Below are 19853 nucleotides of genomic sequence, written 5' to 3'. Positions count from 1 at the left end.
ACCTTTCAGAAACCCCAGTCTTCCGTTTCTCAGTTCATTTTAATGTCTTCTCGGCCCAGTCACATGGCCATTGCTCTTCTAGAGAACTGTTTGTTTAAGACCAAGAATAATAGGCTCAATAATAATGACAAACAGTGGTTCCAAAGGCCCCCCCCCAGATCAGATAGTTGGCCAAAATAAATGTCATGGATGAGTATCTTTACTGTAAATACAATTTTTGATTTTCGCTAATTCTATGTCTAGATGTAAATTTTGGGCTCCACAATTAGATAGATACTTATATTCTCTGAAAAAACAAAAGGTGATTATCACTGAAGAATGAGGGGGGGGTCAGCATGGACATTACAGTTGACACAATTCAAATGTTGAGACCCAAAGTAAAATTGATATCCTAGCAGTTTTTAAAAATATTTAAGCCGAATAATATATCTTGCTTTTTCTTTGAAGAGAAAGGCATTAGAAAAAGTGTCCAGGAAGAAGGAGCTTGAACTTCAGCTTAAAGGCAGATGAGCAGGTTTGCGGGTTTTGTTTTTGTTTTTTTAAAAGCTTCTGTTATATAGTGTGGGAGAAGAATTTGTGAGGCAGTTGAGCAGATGGCTGTGTAATGTAAGGCTGTTGTGGCTGACAGAATGCTGGGTTTTGGGGGTCCTGCACACTCAACACCCTGTAAGCACTTAGGAGAGTCTTTGGAGTGGCGCCGGATAATGATGGTGACACTTGAGGATTCCCAAGGCCAGGAGGTCAGATCCCAAAGTGGCAAGAAGATGAGATGAGGCAAGACTGTATCATTCCCAAGGGCTTTATAACTAGGAAAAACTATCTTGTTAGAAGCCATAAAGAAGCACCTCCTGGTTGCTAATGGTGTGGGAGAATATCTAAGTTCTATTAATAGGCCCAAAAGACAAAACAAAACAAAAACAGAATGCATGTAGTTTGTGTGGTATGGTATCAGATCTATATAAAGGCAAACTGCGTATAGAAAAAAGATGACTGAGTAAAAGTTAACAGTAGTTGCCTTTGGGAAGGGAAATTCTTAGCGACTTTTCTCCCTTGCAGTTTTCTGTTCTTTGTGGTTTTCTACAATGGACCTAATAATTATAGCTATTGTATACTGCGTTCTGACTGCACTGTGCAAAGCACTTTGTGTGCATGATCTCATTTAATTCTTAGAACCTCCCCATTCAGTAGGTGGTTTTATCCTATTAACAGACAGACTCAGAGATTTCATGACTTGTGGAAATGGAACCAAGGGCTTCCTGATGCCAAGAGGCCTTCCTGACTGCTTATTTGAAAGTAGGAAAACAGTCGTTTATCTTAGAAGGGATTAATATGGTCATATTATTTGCAGCCCAGGCCAAATGAGCAATTAATACCTCTTTGGGCTAAGGTATAGTGAGTCTCACTGTCAAAACATTTTGGATACGTGTGCAGCCGCAGATTAACCTGGCTTTGCCTGGACCGTCAGAGTGCTTCCAGTTACTGGCTCGTGCTTTATGGAGTGGTGCTGGAGCTGTCAGTGGTCCACAAGCTGTTCTCACACAATGTTAATGCTTGGGCTGTGCCACATCTGTATTTTTTTTTTAGGCTCAGATTAAGAAATACTGTATTTCCTATTAAAAAAGACATCCAGCCATCACCTCATTAGAATATCATCAAAAACTATTTTGCATCTTCATTAATTTTTCAGTTGTGATTAAGTGGTGATGATTTTTTGATAGTTTGAGAATTTTCACTTTTGCACTTGCTGAAGCAGAGGACAGGGGACTTTTCCCACATCTTCATCTCCGAGCTGGAAAATCGTTGCTCTTCACTCATAAAGGAAGCAGGTGCCACTGACCATCCCCAAATCACATGTAACTCAGAAATCATTTGTGAGTATACAAGCATTATCTCTTTCAACGCTCACAGCCCCCGCCCTCTGAGTTAGATACTACTGTTGTCTGCATTTTACTGAGGGGGAAACCAAGACTTAAAGAAATAAAGTAACTTGTCCAAGTTTGCATAGTAAGTAGTGGAGTTAGGATTTGAATCCGAGCAATCTAACTCCAGAGCGTTAACCATTAACCATTACACTGTGCTAACCATGAAGCCTGGGTTCTTTATTTATTCATGTGATCCTGAAAAATTAATCTGACCTCTCTAAGCCCATTCATTTCCTTATCTGCAAAAAAAGAGATAAAAGGACCTTTGTTTAGGGCTATTTGAAGATTAAATGTTGTAACAATTATAAAATGTGAAGCGTATTACTTGGCCCCTCCTTGGTATTCAGAAAGCCAGTTTCCATTCCTTTTCCTATACTTTTTTGGCCCTGAGAAGTAGACAGTGGGATTTCTACCAAATTGCTTGACTTGGAGAGAGTCGAATTTCTTCTATGATTCTAAAGATCCTTTGAGAAGGAGAAATTGCTGTACAGTTATTTTAAGGCAGACTACAAAAATTTAGAAAGTCTTGAACAGGAGGTAAATGGCTAGGTTCTAAGGCCACTTCTAGAATGCTGTAAATTTTAGTTCCAAGAAAGGTGACTGGCTGATAAATTTCCAGTTATGTGTTTCCATGTAAAAGCAGTTTAAAATCAGTAACACGCTAAGCTTCCTTGGGCAGAACCTGCCTTCTGCAGCTCCTGTAGGGCATCTGTCTGAGAAGGACACTGCAATTTAGGAGGTAGAAAGTCAGTGGCTAAGTGCCTAATACTCTTTGTGTTGAGTTAAGAGAAATGGGACAAATTTGTACTGGGTTAAAGTAATTAAGCTTCTCAGTTGCTTCCTCTGTTACTGATAGTTTTGCACCAAGGCTCCTTAGGGGCTGAATTTGAAGAAGACAGAGCCTCCTGACTTTAAAAAGTTGTTAATTCTCCTCCTTCTTGCCTGGCAAAACAGAACAAACAAAAATAGACATCTCCATTTGCCAAAAAAACGACCTGAAGAGCTAAGGGAGGGGAGAGAAAGACTATGTGATCTTTCCTCTGGACCTTGGGTCTCAGCGTTGTTGGAGGAAGATGCCTTCTCCCCGCCTCCCAGGTGATGAGAATTGGGCAGCAGAGCCAATAGCAGAGACATATCTCACGGAATCCCAAGCAGATTCTAGGTGGGATGTGACTGTGAAGCTGCTTTACATGGGAGAGAGTCTGCTCCAGGTTTTCTTCCCTTCAGTTGGCCATAGTCTGACACAGAAACAGTAGCCAACATTGCTGATAAGAAAGTAAATGGTGCAGACACTTTGGAAAACAGTTTGGCAGTTCTTAAAAAATTAAACATAGAGTTACCATGTGACCCAGCAATTCTCCTCGGTATATACCCAGGGGAATTTAAAACAGTGTTCACCCACAAATTTATACATAAATATTCTTAAAAATCGTTATTTATAATAGCTAAAAGGTTGAAACAATCCAAGTACGTACTAGCTGATGAATGGAGAAATAAAATGTGATACAGTGGAATCCCTACAATGGAATATAATTTAACCATAGAAAGATACACGCTGCAACATGAATGAACCTTGAAATCGTTATGCTAAGCGAGAGAAGCCATGCACTAAAGGCCACATATTGTATTATTCTATTTATGTGAAATGTCTAGAAGAGGCAAATCCATACAGAGAGAAAGCAAGATATTGGTTGGCAGGGGCTTGGGATTGACTACTAACGGGTACTATGTTTTTCTTTGGTCTGATGGAAATGTTCTGGGATTAGATGGTAGTACTACATTGCAAATATACTAAAAGCCACTGAATTGTATACTTTAAAATGGTTCAAATGGTGTATTTTATGTTCTGTACACTTTATGTCGATTTTTGTTTAATTGGAAAGAAAGAAACACTAGCCAAGTACGTGACAGCTCCTGTAATTTTTGTCCCTATTCCTAATTTAGGACCGACCAGAAAAAGCCAAATATGCACCCCTAACCAATCACATCGGCTACCCTGCTGCCAGTTAACATGCCTGAAGCTTCCTGCCAGCAGCCTTGAATCAGGCACGCCTGAAGCCTCTTCTTTTTTTCACTATAAAGCCTTCCTACTCTTCTGTCTGCCTTTGAGTTTCCACCAAAATGCATGTGATGGTGACTGACTCCCTCACCACATCAAGCTCAGAATAAATAGCCTTTGACTTTCCCATTTGTTTGACCTTTTTAATTTCCACAATACAGATAATATTTTATACATATTTACACGCTCTACATTCCATATTCCTTCTCAAAGGAATTCCACTGCATAATCAGTATTGCAGTAGTACATTGGGTAATAGGCACCCAAGAGTTACCGAAGATGTGGATGAAAGGGAGGTGGAGAAGGAGCTTCTAATCAGTTGAGAGTTGTTCCCTCTTTGCCAGAAGACTCTCCCATTTCTAGTCAACCCTCTGCCCCCAAACAACCATTTCTGATTTGTATCATCCTAAATCTGTTTTCTTTCATTTTTACAAACTCATACAATGTGTTTTCTTTGCTTTACTCAACAAAATGTTTGGGAGATATATTCATGTTGTTTTCTGTACCAGTAGTTCATTCTTTGTTATTGATGAGTGGTAGTTTATTGAATAAATATACTGCAGTTTGTTTATTCATTCTCCTCTTATTGGACATTCAGATTGTTTCCAGTTTGCGGTGATAGAGTAAGCTGGCCGGAAGCATTCTCATACAACTCTTTTTATAGATAAGTGTTTTCATTTATATTTCATTTCATTTATAATTTCAGAATGAAATTCCTAGGTCATATGATAAGTATATGTTTAACTTTATAAGAAACTGCCAAATAGCTCTCCAAAATAGTTGTACTATTCTCTTTAATATTCCCGCCAGTAATGTACTAGAGTTCCAGTTGCCCATATCCTAACCAACATTTGGTGTTGGTTTTAGCCTTTAGTGGGTATAAAATACTACCTTATTATGCTTTTAATCTGCATCTCTTTGGTGACTAATAAGGAGGAGCATCTTTTCATGTGCTTATTGTCTTCTCATTTATCTTTGTTACTCGTTTGTTCAGATCTTTTTGTCCATTTTCAACTGCACTATTTATCTTTTTCTTACTGATTTTTTACTTTTTTAGTATGTTCTGGTTACAAGTTATTTAAAGATAGATAAAATTTTTAATTTTGATGAAGTCAAGTGTATTATTTTTTCTTCTTTTCCAGTGTTTTTTGCATCCTGTCCAAGAAATCTTTGCCAGTCCCCAAGATCGTGAAGATATTTTTCTTCTATAAGCTGTATGGTTCTAGGTTCAGGTCTTTGATTCAGCTCAAATTAATTTTAATTAATTTCCAATTTAATTAATTTTTGTGTGTACAATTAGATAGGAGGCAACCTAGATAAGTATCCAATTTTTCACCTCCATTTATTAAAAAGACTTTCTTTCCTTCATTAACTTGGTCAAAAATCAATTGATGTACACGTGTGGGTCTATTTCTGGACTCTATTTGTCTATATTTACACCATTCCTGTATTTGTCATAATCATTTAACTTTATAATAAGCCTTGAAATGAGATAGTGTGAGCCCTCCAAACAAAAAATACTATTTTTGAAGATTCTGAAATAATCAAGATTCTTTCACTATTCTAGTTCTTTTTAAAAAGATTGTTTTCCTGTTCTAGATCTATTGCATGTCCTTTCAAACTTTAGAATCATCTTGTCGGTTTCTTCAAAAAAAAAAAAAAGCCTAGAATTTTGATAGTGATTGCGCTGAATCTATAGATCAGTTTGAGGGGAATGGGCATCTTAATTATATTGTCTTCCAGTCCATTTATTTAAGTCTTCTCAAGTTTCTCTCAGCAAAGTTGTATAGTTTTTAGTGGGGGTCTTGCAGATCTTTCATTAGGTTTATTCATTAGTATTTGATATCTTTTGATGCTATTGTAAAAGGCATAATTAAAATTTTTTATTTTCAATTATTTGTTGCCAGAATATAGAAATACAGTTTATTTTTATATATTGGCCTTATATCTCATGACCTTGATGAATTAATGTGTTGATTCTATTAGCCTTGGAGGGATGGTTTTTGTTGTTGTTGTTTTTAATTGAAGTATAGTCAGTTTACAATGTTGTTTCAATTTCTGGTGTACAGCATAACAGTTCAGTCGTACATATACATAGATATATTTGTTTTCATATTCTTTTTCATTATAGGTTACTACAAGATATTGACTATACTATAGTTCCCTGTACAATACAGTATAAACTTGTTGCTTATCTGTTTTATATGTATAGTTAGTATCTGCAAGTCCCAAATTCCCAATTTATCCCTTCCCACCCCTTCCCCCTCAGTAACCGTAAGTTTGTTTTCTATGTCTGTGAGTCTGTTTCTGTTTTGTAAATAAGTTCATTCCACTTATAAATGATATCATATGTTATTTTTCTTTCTCTTTCTGGCTTACTTCACTTAGAATGACATTCTCCAGGTTCATCCATGTTGCTATAAGTGGCATTATTTTATTCTTTTTATGGCTAAATAGTATTCCATTGTATAAATATACCACAACTTCTTTATCCAGTCATCTGTTGATGGACATTTAGGTTGTTTCCATGTCTTGGTATTGCAAGTAGTGTTGCTATGAACATTGGGATGAATGTATCTTTTCAAATGAAAGTTCCCTCTGGATATGTGCCCAGGAATAGGATTGCTGGATCATATGGTAAATCTGTTTTTAGTTTTTTTGAGCAGTCTCCATACTGTTTTCCATAATGCAAAATTTTTGTGAATTTTTTTTGTGAATTCCATAGGATTTTTCTGCATACACAGTATTTTCTATGAATAATAGCAACTGCAATCTTTATGCTTTTAATTTATTTTTCTTGCTATATTGCACTAGCTAAGACTTGAGATACAAAACTGAATAGAAGTGATAGAAGCAGACATCCTTCCTTGTTTCCAATATTAGAGGAAAAGGATTTAGTGTTTTACAAAGAAGTATGATATTGGCTGTAGGTTTTCATTGATGGTCTTTATCAGACTGAAACTGCTACATTGTATTCATGGCTTACTGAGGAATTTTATTATGCAGAAGTGTTGAATTTTGTTAACTGTTCTTTTTCTGCATCTCTGTGAGATGATCGATGGTTTTTCTCCTTTATTCTGTTAGTGTGATGAATGACACTGACTTTTTTCCTAATGTTGAATTAACCTTGCTTTCCTAGGATAAACCCTGTTGGTCATGATGTAGCATGCTTTGGACATATTGCTGGATTCTGTTTACTCTTATTTTATTAGGGATTTCACATCTCTGTTCATGAGGGATATTGGTCTCTAATTTTCTTTTCTTGTAATGTTCTTGTCAGGTTTATTATCATGGTTTTGTTAGCTTTATAAAATAAGTTGAGAAGTATTCTCTTAGCCTCTGTTTTCTGAAAGAATTTGTGAAAAGTTGGTATTATTTCTTCCATAAACATTTGATAGAATTCACTTGTGGAACCACCTGGGCCATCTCTTTGTGATAACATTTTTTATTATAATTTTGTTAATTAGTATGGGCTATTTAGATTTTCAGTTTCTTCTTATGTCAGCTTTGATAAGTTGTGTTTGGATAAATTTGTCCATTTCATCCAAGATGAAATGGCATAAAGCTGTCCACAGTATATCCTTATTACCCTAATAATGCCTGTAGGATTTGTAATAATGCCCCCTTTTTATTCCTGAAAATTATTACTTGTGCTTTCTGCTTTTTTTTTTCTTGATCAGTCTTGCTAGGGGAATTATCAGTTTAATAATCTTAAGGAACCAACATTTGACCTTTTTTGATTGTCTTTTGTTTGTCCATTTACTAATTTATTGATTTCTATTAATATTTCCTTTCACCGACTTACCTAGGGTTTAATTTGATCTTTTGCTAGTTCCTTAAGGTGGAAGCTTAGAGCATTGATTTGTATTTTCTAATATAAACATTTAAAGCTATAAAATTTTCTCTAATGATTTCTTGAGCTTCATCCCACAAATCTTAATGTATCATGTTTTCATTATCATCAGTTAAAATATTTTTTAAATTTCCTTGTGATTACCTGTTTGATTCATAGATCTTTAGAAGTCTGTTGTTTAATTTTAAAATATGTAGGGATTTTTCTGGATATCTTATTGTTACCAAGACCTTTTGATGGAACCACTTATTTCGATCTATTGCTAAATGCTCTTGCATTTGTAAAAAGATAACTAATGAATTTCTCTATTTACCCTCTTATGTTCCCTAAGTATGGGCTTTAAAATTTTTATTTCTTGCCATCTTCTTTCATTAATTTCTTTTTTGGAACTTAAGCTATTGTACAGTAGAGATTATAGTTCTATAACACACTTTATTATGGATTATGGAATAAATGTTCCAAATGTTGGTATTTCAGAAGTTTGTCTCCACATAGCTCTACTCTAGTTTACTTTCATTTTACATAGAAAGGTATAAATAATCATTGTTCCATCTTAATATTAAGCTTGGGGATGAATTTTTCTTTAATTTATGTGAATTTTTTTAATCCAAGCTAAAAATTGTTTTAGCTTTTGAATAGGTATCAGCAAATGATAATCTAATGATTTGACTAGGTCTTTTTAGATAGAATTTTCATTAATTTTGTTTTTTAAGATTAACGTTTTTAAAGTCTGAAGAATTTATATCTTATTATATCCAGCAAGCCCAGAAAACCGTAGCCATACTAGTACCAAAGCCGTATTAAATGCTATTTCATCCTTCTTTGACGAATCAGCCAGTCTGTTGGATCTTACAGTAGCTCGGGGGTCAGCATTATGAAGTCTGTCTACTGTAGATTTGTAGGAGGCAGTTCAGGAAAAGTATGGAATCAAAAAATGTCAGAAATAAGAATGTCCATTGTATGGAGATTTACTGGATTCACTTTTAGATGACTGTCATTTTTTAAATGTAGTAGTTTAACTTCATTTATTAAATGTCATGAATATCAGGCTGAGAATTGTAGCAAAAAGTGATTTCTCAAAGAAACCCACCTTATCACGACCAGAGGTAATGGTTAACAAGTCATTCTTACACATACAGATGTTTGTGTAGTAATGCATCCAGCAAGGCCCAAGAAAACCAGTTCCTCTCCTTTCCATTTCTTCTGTAGCTCTGCCAAACGAACAAAATAAAACAAAACCCTAAAGTGAACAAATCTCTGAATCAGTGAAACAGTTTGCTAGGACACTGTGATAGGATGAATTATAATCTGCCAGGAAATTTCTTCAGTGTGGTTCTTAAAATCGAAATATTTGTAAGAATAGAAAAGCTTTCTGATATAGTTCTCCAGAGACAATTATTTCTTTTCAAAACATTCTGGCACAGATCAGACAGCTTGCTTCTCTAGCTTCATACAAACGTGTCTTCCCTGTCCTCTGAAGGTTGGTGACTGTCTCTGCCCTCTTACCTTCACGTGGAAGGGGCGGCCACGTTTATATGGATGACTTGTTACAGTGGATGACATGGTTACCAGAAAGCTAGGGTTTAAGCCACCCCATTAAGCCTGATCTAATGAAGAATATTCAGGTTGGCACAGAGAGCAGAAGCAAGGGACATTAAGAAGCCCTTTCCCATAATCTGCCATACCGGTATTACCCAGGTGAAGCATGTAAAAAATATTTTGTATAACCATCTGATGGTGTTTTCTGCCCTTTTCCTTTCTTTGGGAGTTTAAACGTCACAGGTTGACTCATAAAATAAAAATGTAAAAAGGCAAGATAAACGTATATGAGGCAATGTATTTAATTAAGATAGCAAAGCCTTACCATACTTCTTTATAGTGGCTTGGCGGAGATTTGGGGTGGAACTCCAACTTGATAACGTTCAGTTAGGCCCAGGCTCAACATTTGGAAGCGACAGTTTGGTAGAGTGGTGGGTGCTCCTGCACGTGGCGGAAACAGTGCCTGTAACGTGCAGTGTGGTCAGGGACTTGGCCCTTCAAGAGCTTTCAAGTAGAGGTGAATTTGACTTAGTTTTTCATGTGGTCCAATTCTAGCCAAATGCTGTGGATGTAAGACAAGGGCAGCAAAAACTCAGGGTCTCCTTCTGATGGCATTGCCCCGGGGAATCTGGTTTTCCTACTCTGGGCTTGGAATTGAGCAGATGAGGTATTTGGGTCCCAGCCTGAGTCTTGGGCTCATTGTAGATCCTGTACACACTGAAACAGCTTGGTCTTGTCATCTGTAGAACTAAGGGTGATCCACGGCCATCCCGTTTCACTGTGCTTCTTGAGGAGAGCAGGACTGTGGGATCCATGTAAGAAGATGGAATGAAGAGCCTATGTTCTTGTTCACAGTCTGGACTGTATCCAGTAAGGCCAAGCTTTAATGTTTATTGGACTTTACTTACCCAGTTTGATATTTTTTTCAGGCTACAACTGAAGTGGAAATTAAGAAGAAAGGCCCTGGATCTCTTTTAGTTTCCATGGACCAGCTAGCTTCCTATGGGCGGAAAGACAGGATCAACAGTATATTGAGCGTGGTTACAAATACACTAGTAGAAGGTATGTGCCCTGAGATGTAAATACGTAGTGTGCATGATAAGTGTAAATATAGTCTTTTGGTCTGAGTTTTGCAAAAATTGTCTCTGAGCTTTAGGAGTAGAGTCTGCTGGTTATAGAAACTGGCATCCCAAGTCTACATGCCGAGAATCCAACAGGGATTTCAAAGCTGCTACCAGCGTTGTACACAGATAGGTAAGAAGTACGAAGGAACAACATCAGAGTAGCTAGAGGATCTCAAGAAGTCTCTGTAATCGTCACTGCGAGGAGCCAGTGGGATGACGTGAGGCGGAGAGGAGCATGGACTGAAGAACCGTGACGGTCTAAGATGATGAAACTCCCCCATGCGCTCCATCACCAAGTACACCTTCCTCTTTTCCTTCTCAGCCACTTACTCACCTTGGGTTTTCCCTTAAGGATGAATGTACTGTGCATTTTGATTGCACCTACTTCTGCCTCTCTTTAGACACCCCCACATATCCATAAACATATTGGATGTGTGGCCAGGTAAGCTGAAACCCCTCTCAGGTCGGCGTCTGTGCCGCAGGGGAAGGGCAGCCTCCCTTGCATCATAGCATGTCTGCAGTGGTGTGGCTGTCAGAACCTGAACTCAGTATCAGGGGGCTCCCCCGTGACACAGCCTGGCAGGCTGAGGAGCAGCTGAGTGCTCCCCACACCACAGTCCCCTAGACAACTGCTGTCCAATTGTGGACTTCTCCGGAGTCCACACACCCAGGCTGACTCAGCAGTAACCAGAGTTCCTGAGATAAGGAGACTCAGACTATTCCAGCATCCTTGGAACAAGTTATTTTTTGAGTCATTTAAGCCCAATACCACTTGTACTGTGCGTGTGTGTGTCTGTGTGTGTGTTGAGCAGGGGCATCTGTAGTGAAAGGAGAATCCCCAGAAATGACCTGAAAACTCCTGCTGGAGGGCTCACATCAGCACACGTGGGCAAGGAGTTAGACTAAACCTAGACTCATGTTGAGAACGTATCAGGTAAAAAGAATATTGAACTAACTGCTTTCAGCTTCTGAACAGCTTCATTTATTCCTGTTTTCTTTAGTTCCCAGCGAGGTCATTGTCTGATAGAACATCTTTAAGCTTTGTAGTTTATAGTTTGAGACAGCAGATGAGTAACTGCAGATCATAAGAGTTCCAAGATAAGAAATACTAGCTTAAGAACCTTGGCTAATTTTATTCTTCCCTTGGAGACCAAGGCAAGGTTTCTCTGAGTATCTACAGAAGTTGAGAAAGAAAAACTAACAACCTCCAACAGGCAGATTTTATTCTTGGTGAAAACATCCGAACAGGAGGACCGTCCATGCAGTGCAAGGTTATTTATTGATTACCTTGGTAGCCCAGCACAGAGTCTGGCAAAAGCAGATGTTCAGAAAATGTGTGTTGAACGGAATTTTGTTGTGCTTGAAATTGAGGGAGGCGTGTTGGGGCTGCGGGGTTCCTTTTGGAGGCCTTAGTGCTTCTGTCCATCCACTGAGCTGGGTGCACACCATTGGATCATTCCTTTGCCTTTTTCTACTCCTGTTTCTTCCTCTTCTTTCGCTTTCTGTCCTGCCGTCCTCATTCTTCACCCTCCACCTACCAACACACACATGAAAAACAGCAGATGCAGATGTAGCTCGGGGGATGGGGTGGGGGGGTGCTGTGGTTGTTTTGTGTTCCTGAGTTGGAAACCACTCCAGTTCTTCCCCCTTCCCTCAGCCCACTGTTCGCATAGCCTGAACCTGTCCTGCCTTTGCCTGCTCCAACAGTCCTCTGATCCCCCTCCTAGTATTTAACTCCCTTTGTTAAAGCTGATGAGGCAGAACTGCTCTCAGTGAAGAACGATGAATGGCTGGAGCTGAATGATGTGAGAGGGAATTAAAGAACATTAAGAAAGATCCAATCCTATTTAACCATCGGTCCCTCTGCATTTAACGATTGCTACAACATGGAAAGCCAATGTCAGTGAATAATTGTTTCTATTTACTGGACCTTCAGTTCGGAAACTCTGACATTATTTTAATCCAAATATTACAATAATTATTATTTAAAGCTAAAGAGGCAGGTTCTTATCTAATGCTTTAGAAACCACAGTGGAGAACTCCAGAATCCTGTAAATAATGAGAAGATCATGCCTGCTCTGCCTCACCTCCATCCTATTACAAACATACTCACCAGGATCCAGTAAACTCAGCAGAATTCACAGTCAGCAGAGCTATAAGCCTTGGGGAGATTTCAGAGGACTGGGCACGGGGGCTTGGCAGAGAGTAATGTGGTCTTACTTCTCCTCAAAGCAGTAAAGCTATGGGAGAGGAGGAGAGAGTTGAAGTAAGAATGAGGAAGCAACGATGGTACTGAGCACCGTCGATTCTCAGGTAAAACAGTTTCACAGTGTCAGTGCAGTTACTTACCCGGCGTCTGCCTTTCCAGGTGCAGCTCTGAGCTTTGGTGGGGTGGTGACTCTTGCTCATCGGCATAGTCCTAATGCTTAGCACACTGTTGAATTGAACTGAGAGAAGCCCCTGCCTCCAGAAACCTCCTGGTCCTCTAAGACCACCATCTTGGAGGAATCCTAAGGTTGAAAACAGTTCCCAGTGCCCCTGAGGTTGGGACCACAGTAACCTCCCTGAAAATGCCCAGGAACCAACTAAGGAAAACCCCGCAGACTTTTGGCCCTCCTACCTCCGTATGTTAACCCGTTCACCCGGACCAGATTCTTAGCCATTCCAAGCATGTGGGGCCGTAACAGCTGGCAAAGTCGTGAGTTAATTTCTAAACCTCCCTATTTGCCTAATTGATCTTTTCTAGCTCCTAAAGTTCCACATTGTCTTAGTTTTTGTGGAACAGAAAAGATTATCCTGAGGATAATAGTTTCCCGTCTTGGTAAATGAGGGTAAGAGACATCTAGTCTCCCTTTTTGGTGCCCCATTGGGTGGGGAAACCCCTTGGCTGTCTGGCAAGGACTTGCGCCTAGTTCATTGTAAAACATTACAATTGTGTCAACCGTTGGAGACGTCAACCTGCTGCTTCAGCCTCCACGTGCTGGTGAACAGCACACATTTGGAGAAAGGAGGAGATTAAAAAAAGGAGCGGAACCAAATTTCCAAATATGTACTATAAGAATTTATGGAAATAAGAGAACCTTTTCATTTTCTTTTTTGGGAAGAAAACTAAATTTACCTTGGGAAGGGAGGGAGTTCTATGAGGAAGAAGCCAAGGCGAATTTTCTTCACAGACTTCCTTTCCCACGCAGACTCCCACGTGGCGCTTACTGTGGCCCTTAAATCTGAAAAACCAAGGCAACCATTTTCTTAGCAACCAGGGAGCCAATCAGAAGCCCAACCAAAGCACCCCATCTAAAATAAAGCCATCACCATGGGCACCATCCAGCTGGTTGGAAAAAGGGGGAGTAGACTGATTTAAAGCAGCGATCTTGTTCTTGGTGGAGTGTTGGGAAACTTTAAAAATTCCCTGAATGATTTGATTTTGTTAGCAGAATTGAGTGGGGCCAGGAAGGTAGGAGATGCAGCTAATCCAACCCCATAGAACCAAGACCTTGCCTTGAAGGATCTTCTTGCTGACAGGCTTTCAAAGTTACACCTCTCAGAGAATATCCTTCCAGATTAAGGTCCTGGAACTTCTGTGATGCCGGCCATTATATTTCACATTTAATTTGAGGAGGGCCTTGTTACCAAGGGCCTCGTGCCTAGATTGCTGTAGCTGAATGGCTTTCTGCCTTTAGTGGCTAATCATCTTTCCTAATCTTTGTAAGGTCTAGTGCAGTGACTTTCGGTCTGGGTTCATCAGAGTCCTAGAATTCTAGGGAAGCTCCTCGGGGAAAGGGAGGATTGGGCTCCAAGCTCCTCCTCTTGCCTCAACTAGAGCAGTTCCTGGTTTGTCTGTTTTGCATGTTGGGGGTCACAGAAGATCTTGTTTGCAAAAAAACAGGTTCTGCTTCTACAAGAGAGACAGACTAAAGAGGCAGGATAAGACAGAAGAGAGAAAAAGGAAAGAAGAAAGAGACTGAGGGAGGGGGAGAGGAAGAAGATAGAGAAGGAAAGGATGAGGCTGGGAAAGGGCGAAAGGGCAAAAGAAGGAGAAAGGAAGAGAGAGGAGAGGAGAGACAAGGAAGAGAAAGGAAGGAGCACAGGGGAGGGAATGTGACTTCCGTTCCTAAGGCATCATGAACTTAAGTATCTTCAAGAACGTAAGAGGGACATTCCACGTGGTGGCTTAGTTGACGATGCTAGTTCTGCTATAAAGATAATAAATAATAATAGCAAGGCCTTCCATGGCACTTGCTGTATGCTAGGATGTTCTGAGGCACTTTATATCTATATTTTAGCTCATTTAATTCTCAAGTGAAATGAAGTAATTTACTCAGGGTTCCACAGTTAGCAATTATCTGAGCTGTTATTTGCACCCACGTATGTCTGGCTTCAGAGTTTGTGCTTTTGACTGCTTCTCCAATAATAATGTAATGATATAATGTATAATAAAATACCTGCCATTTATTGAAGACTTACCTTGTGCCAGACACTGTGCTGTCTGCTGTCAACTACTTAATCCTTCACCAGTGAATGAGGATCATAGGTCTCATTCAGTCCTATAACCTATAAAGTCAATGCCATCTCAGACGAGGCAGCAGAAGCATCGAGGAGTCCTCGCCTGAGATCACACACTTGGGGATGTTGAAGCCAGTTGAACCGGGAACTCCAGTGGCCAAACTCAGCCATTATGCTATGCTTCCCAAACAGATAGACTGAGTTTTGTTTATAACTAGATCATTGTTAACAGGGATGGGACCTGGCATTGACCATGCCTCCTCTCTGCCTTCAAGAGAAAGGAAACTGAGAGAGATTCTCAGGAAAGTCAGCCCTCCTGCTACCTTCATGCTTGTGACAATAGTGGTGATACCAAAACCAACCAAGGCCAACCCCTTTGCTTTCTCCCGCGTCTGAGAGGCCACCTCTGTTCTTTACTCACTGCAGAGCTGGAAGAGTCTCAGAGAAAGTGCCCGCCATGCTGGTATAAGTTTGCCAACACTTTCCTCATCTGGGAGTGCCACCCCTACTGGATAAAACTGAAAGAGATCGTGAACTTGATCGTTATGGACCCTTTCGTGGACTTGGCCATCACCATCTGCATCGTCCTGAACACACTGTTTATGGCAATGGAGCACCATCCTATGACGCCACAGTTTGAACATGTCTTGGCTGTAGGAAATCTGGTAAGATGGAGCACTGTCTCCTGATTTTATGATCTGAACGGGTTTTGCCTGTAGGACATCTCTTTCTGATACTGAAACGTAGAGTTGAGTTGAAAAGAAAGTCATAGTTAATTGGAAGACAAATGCTTCCACATATGCCGCAGCCCCAGCCGCTTCTGCTCACTGTTGTGATCCCATGGCTGTTTCCTCTTTCTGCAGAACTTTGAAGACGTCATTTAGGAGCTATTGGCAGAAAACCAGCCATGGTGACAGAATGGGAGGCATGGTACAGTGGGTTGGTTTCAGCATTCTGAGCCAAGGACTTCTGGATTTTTTTCTCATTCTGTTTCTCACGTTGATTCCTGCATTACTCCAGCAAATCACTTCCCCTTTCACCTTCAGTAACAACCACCACAAAACAGGAGAGCTCCTTTAGTGCATTAAATGTAGCAGTATATTTGCCCACATTGTCCTATCTTAATTATCCATATGGGAACTATCTACTTGAAATTCTAAATTCTAGGCTGATTTCCCCCTCCAGTCCAACTTCTGAGCTATCATCCAGTTTCTACCATTAGTTGATCTGTGCCAAATTTATTTTATTCTTGGCTTAAGTCCTCAATGTAATTTATATTCTTTAGAAGATACGTATGCTGTATAAAAAAAATAGATTTTTTTGGTCTTAGGACTCTTTTATATTCTTAACTAAGGAGCTTGGTTTATGAGAGTTACATCTCTTGATATTTACCATATTTGAAATTAAAACCAAGAAAAATCTTAACTATTTATTTTAAAATCACAATACTATACCAATTACACAACTACATAAATAAGCTATTTTATGAGGAAAAACTATATTTTCTTAGGAAAAAAATGGCATTGTTTTGTCATTTTTGCAAATCTCATGTCTGGTCTAATGGAATATATCTACATTCTCTTACCTGCTTCTGTATTTAACCCATTGTGATATATCCCTTTGGTTGAAGTGTAGGGTGTAAACCTGGCCTCACATAGATATGTGGTTGGAAAAGGTTGAGGACTTCATGCCCCTGAAGGGGTCTTAGGGACCCCAGGGATACCCAACCACACTTTGAGAGCTGCTGCACTAGAACATAAATTCTCAAGTGAATATTTGATGACATTCACAAGAGCGACATTCATATATAGTTGTTGATACGCTGCTTGTAATTCTTTTTTCTCTTCCTCAAAAAGCATATCACAGTGCAAATAAGATTGACATCGAAAGGATAACCGTAAACCTACTCCTCTCCATTTTTTAAAACGTAATTCCTTCATACAACCAATAGTTACAGATTTATTTTCACCCAAGCCCCAAACTCAGGGAGCACACTGTGTGTTGAAACAACATGGTAGCCGACCTCTGCCACAGGCATCTCTGGAGGCTGTACATCCCATTGAAAGAAGCACCACATGGCTGTCATTTCTGATTTTCTCTCAAGAACCAGAGTTCCCGCAGTATAGATATTCCGAGGTCAGTCAGCCAGTGCTTGTTACTGAGCGCTTCCTGTGTGTTCACCAAGAACCAATGGGACAGCAGACTCAGTCTCTACTTAATGTGGGTTAAGCGGGTTGACAACTTCTATGTAGAGAACCCTCTGATGGGCTTACTCTAAGGGTACAGTGTGTGTCAGGAGTTGACGAGCTGCCCCTCCTTTCCCAGCCTCACTGAGACTGAGCATCTGTAGGTGCTTAGCTCGCACTATGGACTTTGATTTAGCTTACCTGGATCTCTTCAGGGAACGTTTTCTTTCCATTTTAAAAATACTATATCATCAATTTAGAAAAGTAGGGAGCCATGGAAACATATATGGACACCAAAAATTTGCAGCTTGCTTATTCATTTTGATGTCTTTTCATCAAGTCATTCTGTTTTGTAATTGCTGCACATTAATTCAGTGTATTTCCAAACAAGCACCTGTAATCTAAGTATTTTTCACTTTTTTTTTTATTTGGGGGGGGGTAGTTAGGTTTATTTATTTTTCTTGATGGAGGTACCAGGGATTGAACCCAGGACCTCACACATGCTAGGCATACACTTTGCCACTGAGATATACCCTCCCCCCTATTTTTCACTATTTTTAATTTAATTTAAGTTTTCCTCAAACTCCTTCATATGTAAACTTGGTAACCAGGTGGTCACAAATACTAATTTATTACGAGTTTTAAATATTGCATATAAAGTCCCCTCCTCTAAAAACAGTATTCAGTAAGAGTCTGCTGTTACATGCTCAGCCTAGAATAAGAGTAGTGGTCTTGTCAAGACTGGCGTTAATGGAATTTTACTTTCTCCCAGCATGGTATGTTACTGAGGCCTGCAGGGTACAGAGGGCCCTGGGAAACACAAGATGCTCTGACAGGCAGAAGGGTGGGAGTCAGGTAACATAGAGAAGAAGTCATTCTTGTACCTAATAAGCTCCAAATCTAAAACAATTATTATATCATTGATGATCATATTGAAAAAAATGTCTCCAACAATAAGAAAATTCTTTGAGGATATATTTACCCTATAGAATATCATACAAGCAATAAAAGTGGAAACTGTGTAGAAATCAAGTCATGATAAGTAAAAAACAAGACCCAAGGTGTTGTGTCTTCTACTGTTTTACGACTCTGTCAAAATATATCTGTGTATTTGGGGAAAAACAAAAACCCAGAAAAGGAGTACATTAAAATGATAGTTGTATACAAGCTGGTGAGACTATGGATGTTTTTCCTATACTTTGCACACTTGTAGAAGTGTTTTATTACTTTTACCATTTCAAGTAAGAAACCTTGTAGCATATGACTGTATTTGATACGACACGTAATACCAGATCAGGAATGACACTATATTTTTCTAATATAACACAACGAGTGATTTATTTTTAGGCCAACATCCCAAGCATATACACTCAAATGACTGCTGACCCTTTAGGAGTCACCTATGTGATATTCCAGATTGCTTAGAATAATTTTTCAGCTGCACTCTTGAGCGATATGAATTGGGTATTTCTGGCAACAAAGGTGGGAACATTGGGGCAGAGAACTACATTCAAGAGAAAGATAAGAAGGCTTTCCTGCATCCTGTGAGGGGACATCCCCGGCACAAATGTCCCTAGATGCAGCATTTAGCCAAGGCTGGCCTGAGGCTGCTTGGGCGTGTCGTGTTCAAAGATAATGACAAAAGCATTCTCTTTCTATTATTTCTTTTTCTTACCCCCTGCCTTCCCCTCTTTAGGTTTTCACTGGAATTTTCACAGCGGAAATGTTCCTGAAGCTCATAGCCATGGATCCCTACTATTATTTCCAAGAAGGTTGGAACATTTTTGACGGATTTATTGTCTCCCTCAGTTTAATGGAACTGGGTCTAGCAGACGTGGAGGGGCTTTCGGTGCTGCGATCTTTCCGATTGGTATTCCATATTTCTCCAATTTCTTTTTACATTTCCTATCTTGCAGCTACTAGAAAAAAGTTTTGCATAAGTTAATCTGATGATTTTTTAAAAATTCCTTAGCTGTGTTCTCCTGTTTTCAGTTGGCTATTTATTGTCTTGGCTACTATTTATTGTCTTGGCTACTAAATCTTAAAAACTTTTCTGCTAACTACCTAATATAGAAAGTCGTTTCTAAAATCAGTCAACAAATGGAAATCAATTATCTGAAGCTCCTCAGACAATAATGGTTAATCTAAAAGATGAAGAAGGAGGAGACCCAGGGGCCATTCTGAGATCTAATTTGGATTTGCTAGTGAGCCAATTTCTTTATCTGAACATCTCCCTGAAGTGGCAAAAATTTCTTCTTTTTCTATGACGGCTCTCCTCATTTCTTCTGTCATGGTGATCCCTTCTAGAAAATGAGAATAAAATAATGTTTTTAAAACTTATATTGAAATTGGTGGTTGATTATTGGTCATTAGCTAAGAAGAATTTTTTTAATATATTGAAGAAGTTAATATTTAAATTACTAAAATGCCTCTGATAGAATAACAGTATCCTCAGAGTAGGATATTGTTCTTCCTGTAAGCATAGGCATAAGTGATGTCCTGATTAAATCCCTTGAGAAGCTGAGTTACCTTTTGTGTAGCCCACTTAGACAAAGCATCGGAAATGGCTTAGGTTTTTTTCTCCTTAATTGGAAGATACCTAAGTACTTCAACTGAAATAGATTTTTTTTCCATCAGGGTATTTGGCATATCTAAGAAAGAAAGTTG

General features: G+C 39.2%; 1 protein-coding gene across 1 annotated transcript in view; it reads left to right on the top strand.

Annotated features, from left to right (window-relative positions):
* The window catches only part of SCN8A (sodium voltage-gated channel alpha subunit 8), a 166451-nt gene that overhangs the window by 105219 nt on the left and 41379 nt on the right, over positions 1 to 19853 (top strand). The window contains exons 13-15 of the mRNA XM_074374858.1: positions 10303 to 10435; positions 15427 to 15665; positions 18883 to 19056. Of these exons, the coding sequence (XP_074230959.1) occupies positions 10303 to 10435; positions 15427 to 15665; positions 18883 to 19056 (546 nt within the window). The remainder of the gene's footprint in view (positions 1 to 10302; positions 10436 to 15426; positions 15666 to 18882; positions 19057 to 19853) is intronic.

The sequence above is a fragment of the Camelus bactrianus genome, chromosome 12 (genome assembly GCF_048773025.1).
Source record: "Camelus bactrianus isolate YW-2024 breed Bactrian camel chromosome 12, ASM4877302v1, whole genome shotgun sequence".
In the NCBI taxonomy this organism is placed as follows: Eukaryota; Metazoa; Chordata; class Mammalia; order Artiodactyla; family Camelidae; genus Camelus; species Camelus bactrianus.
This window is presented reverse-complemented; position numbering and strand designations above follow the sequence as displayed.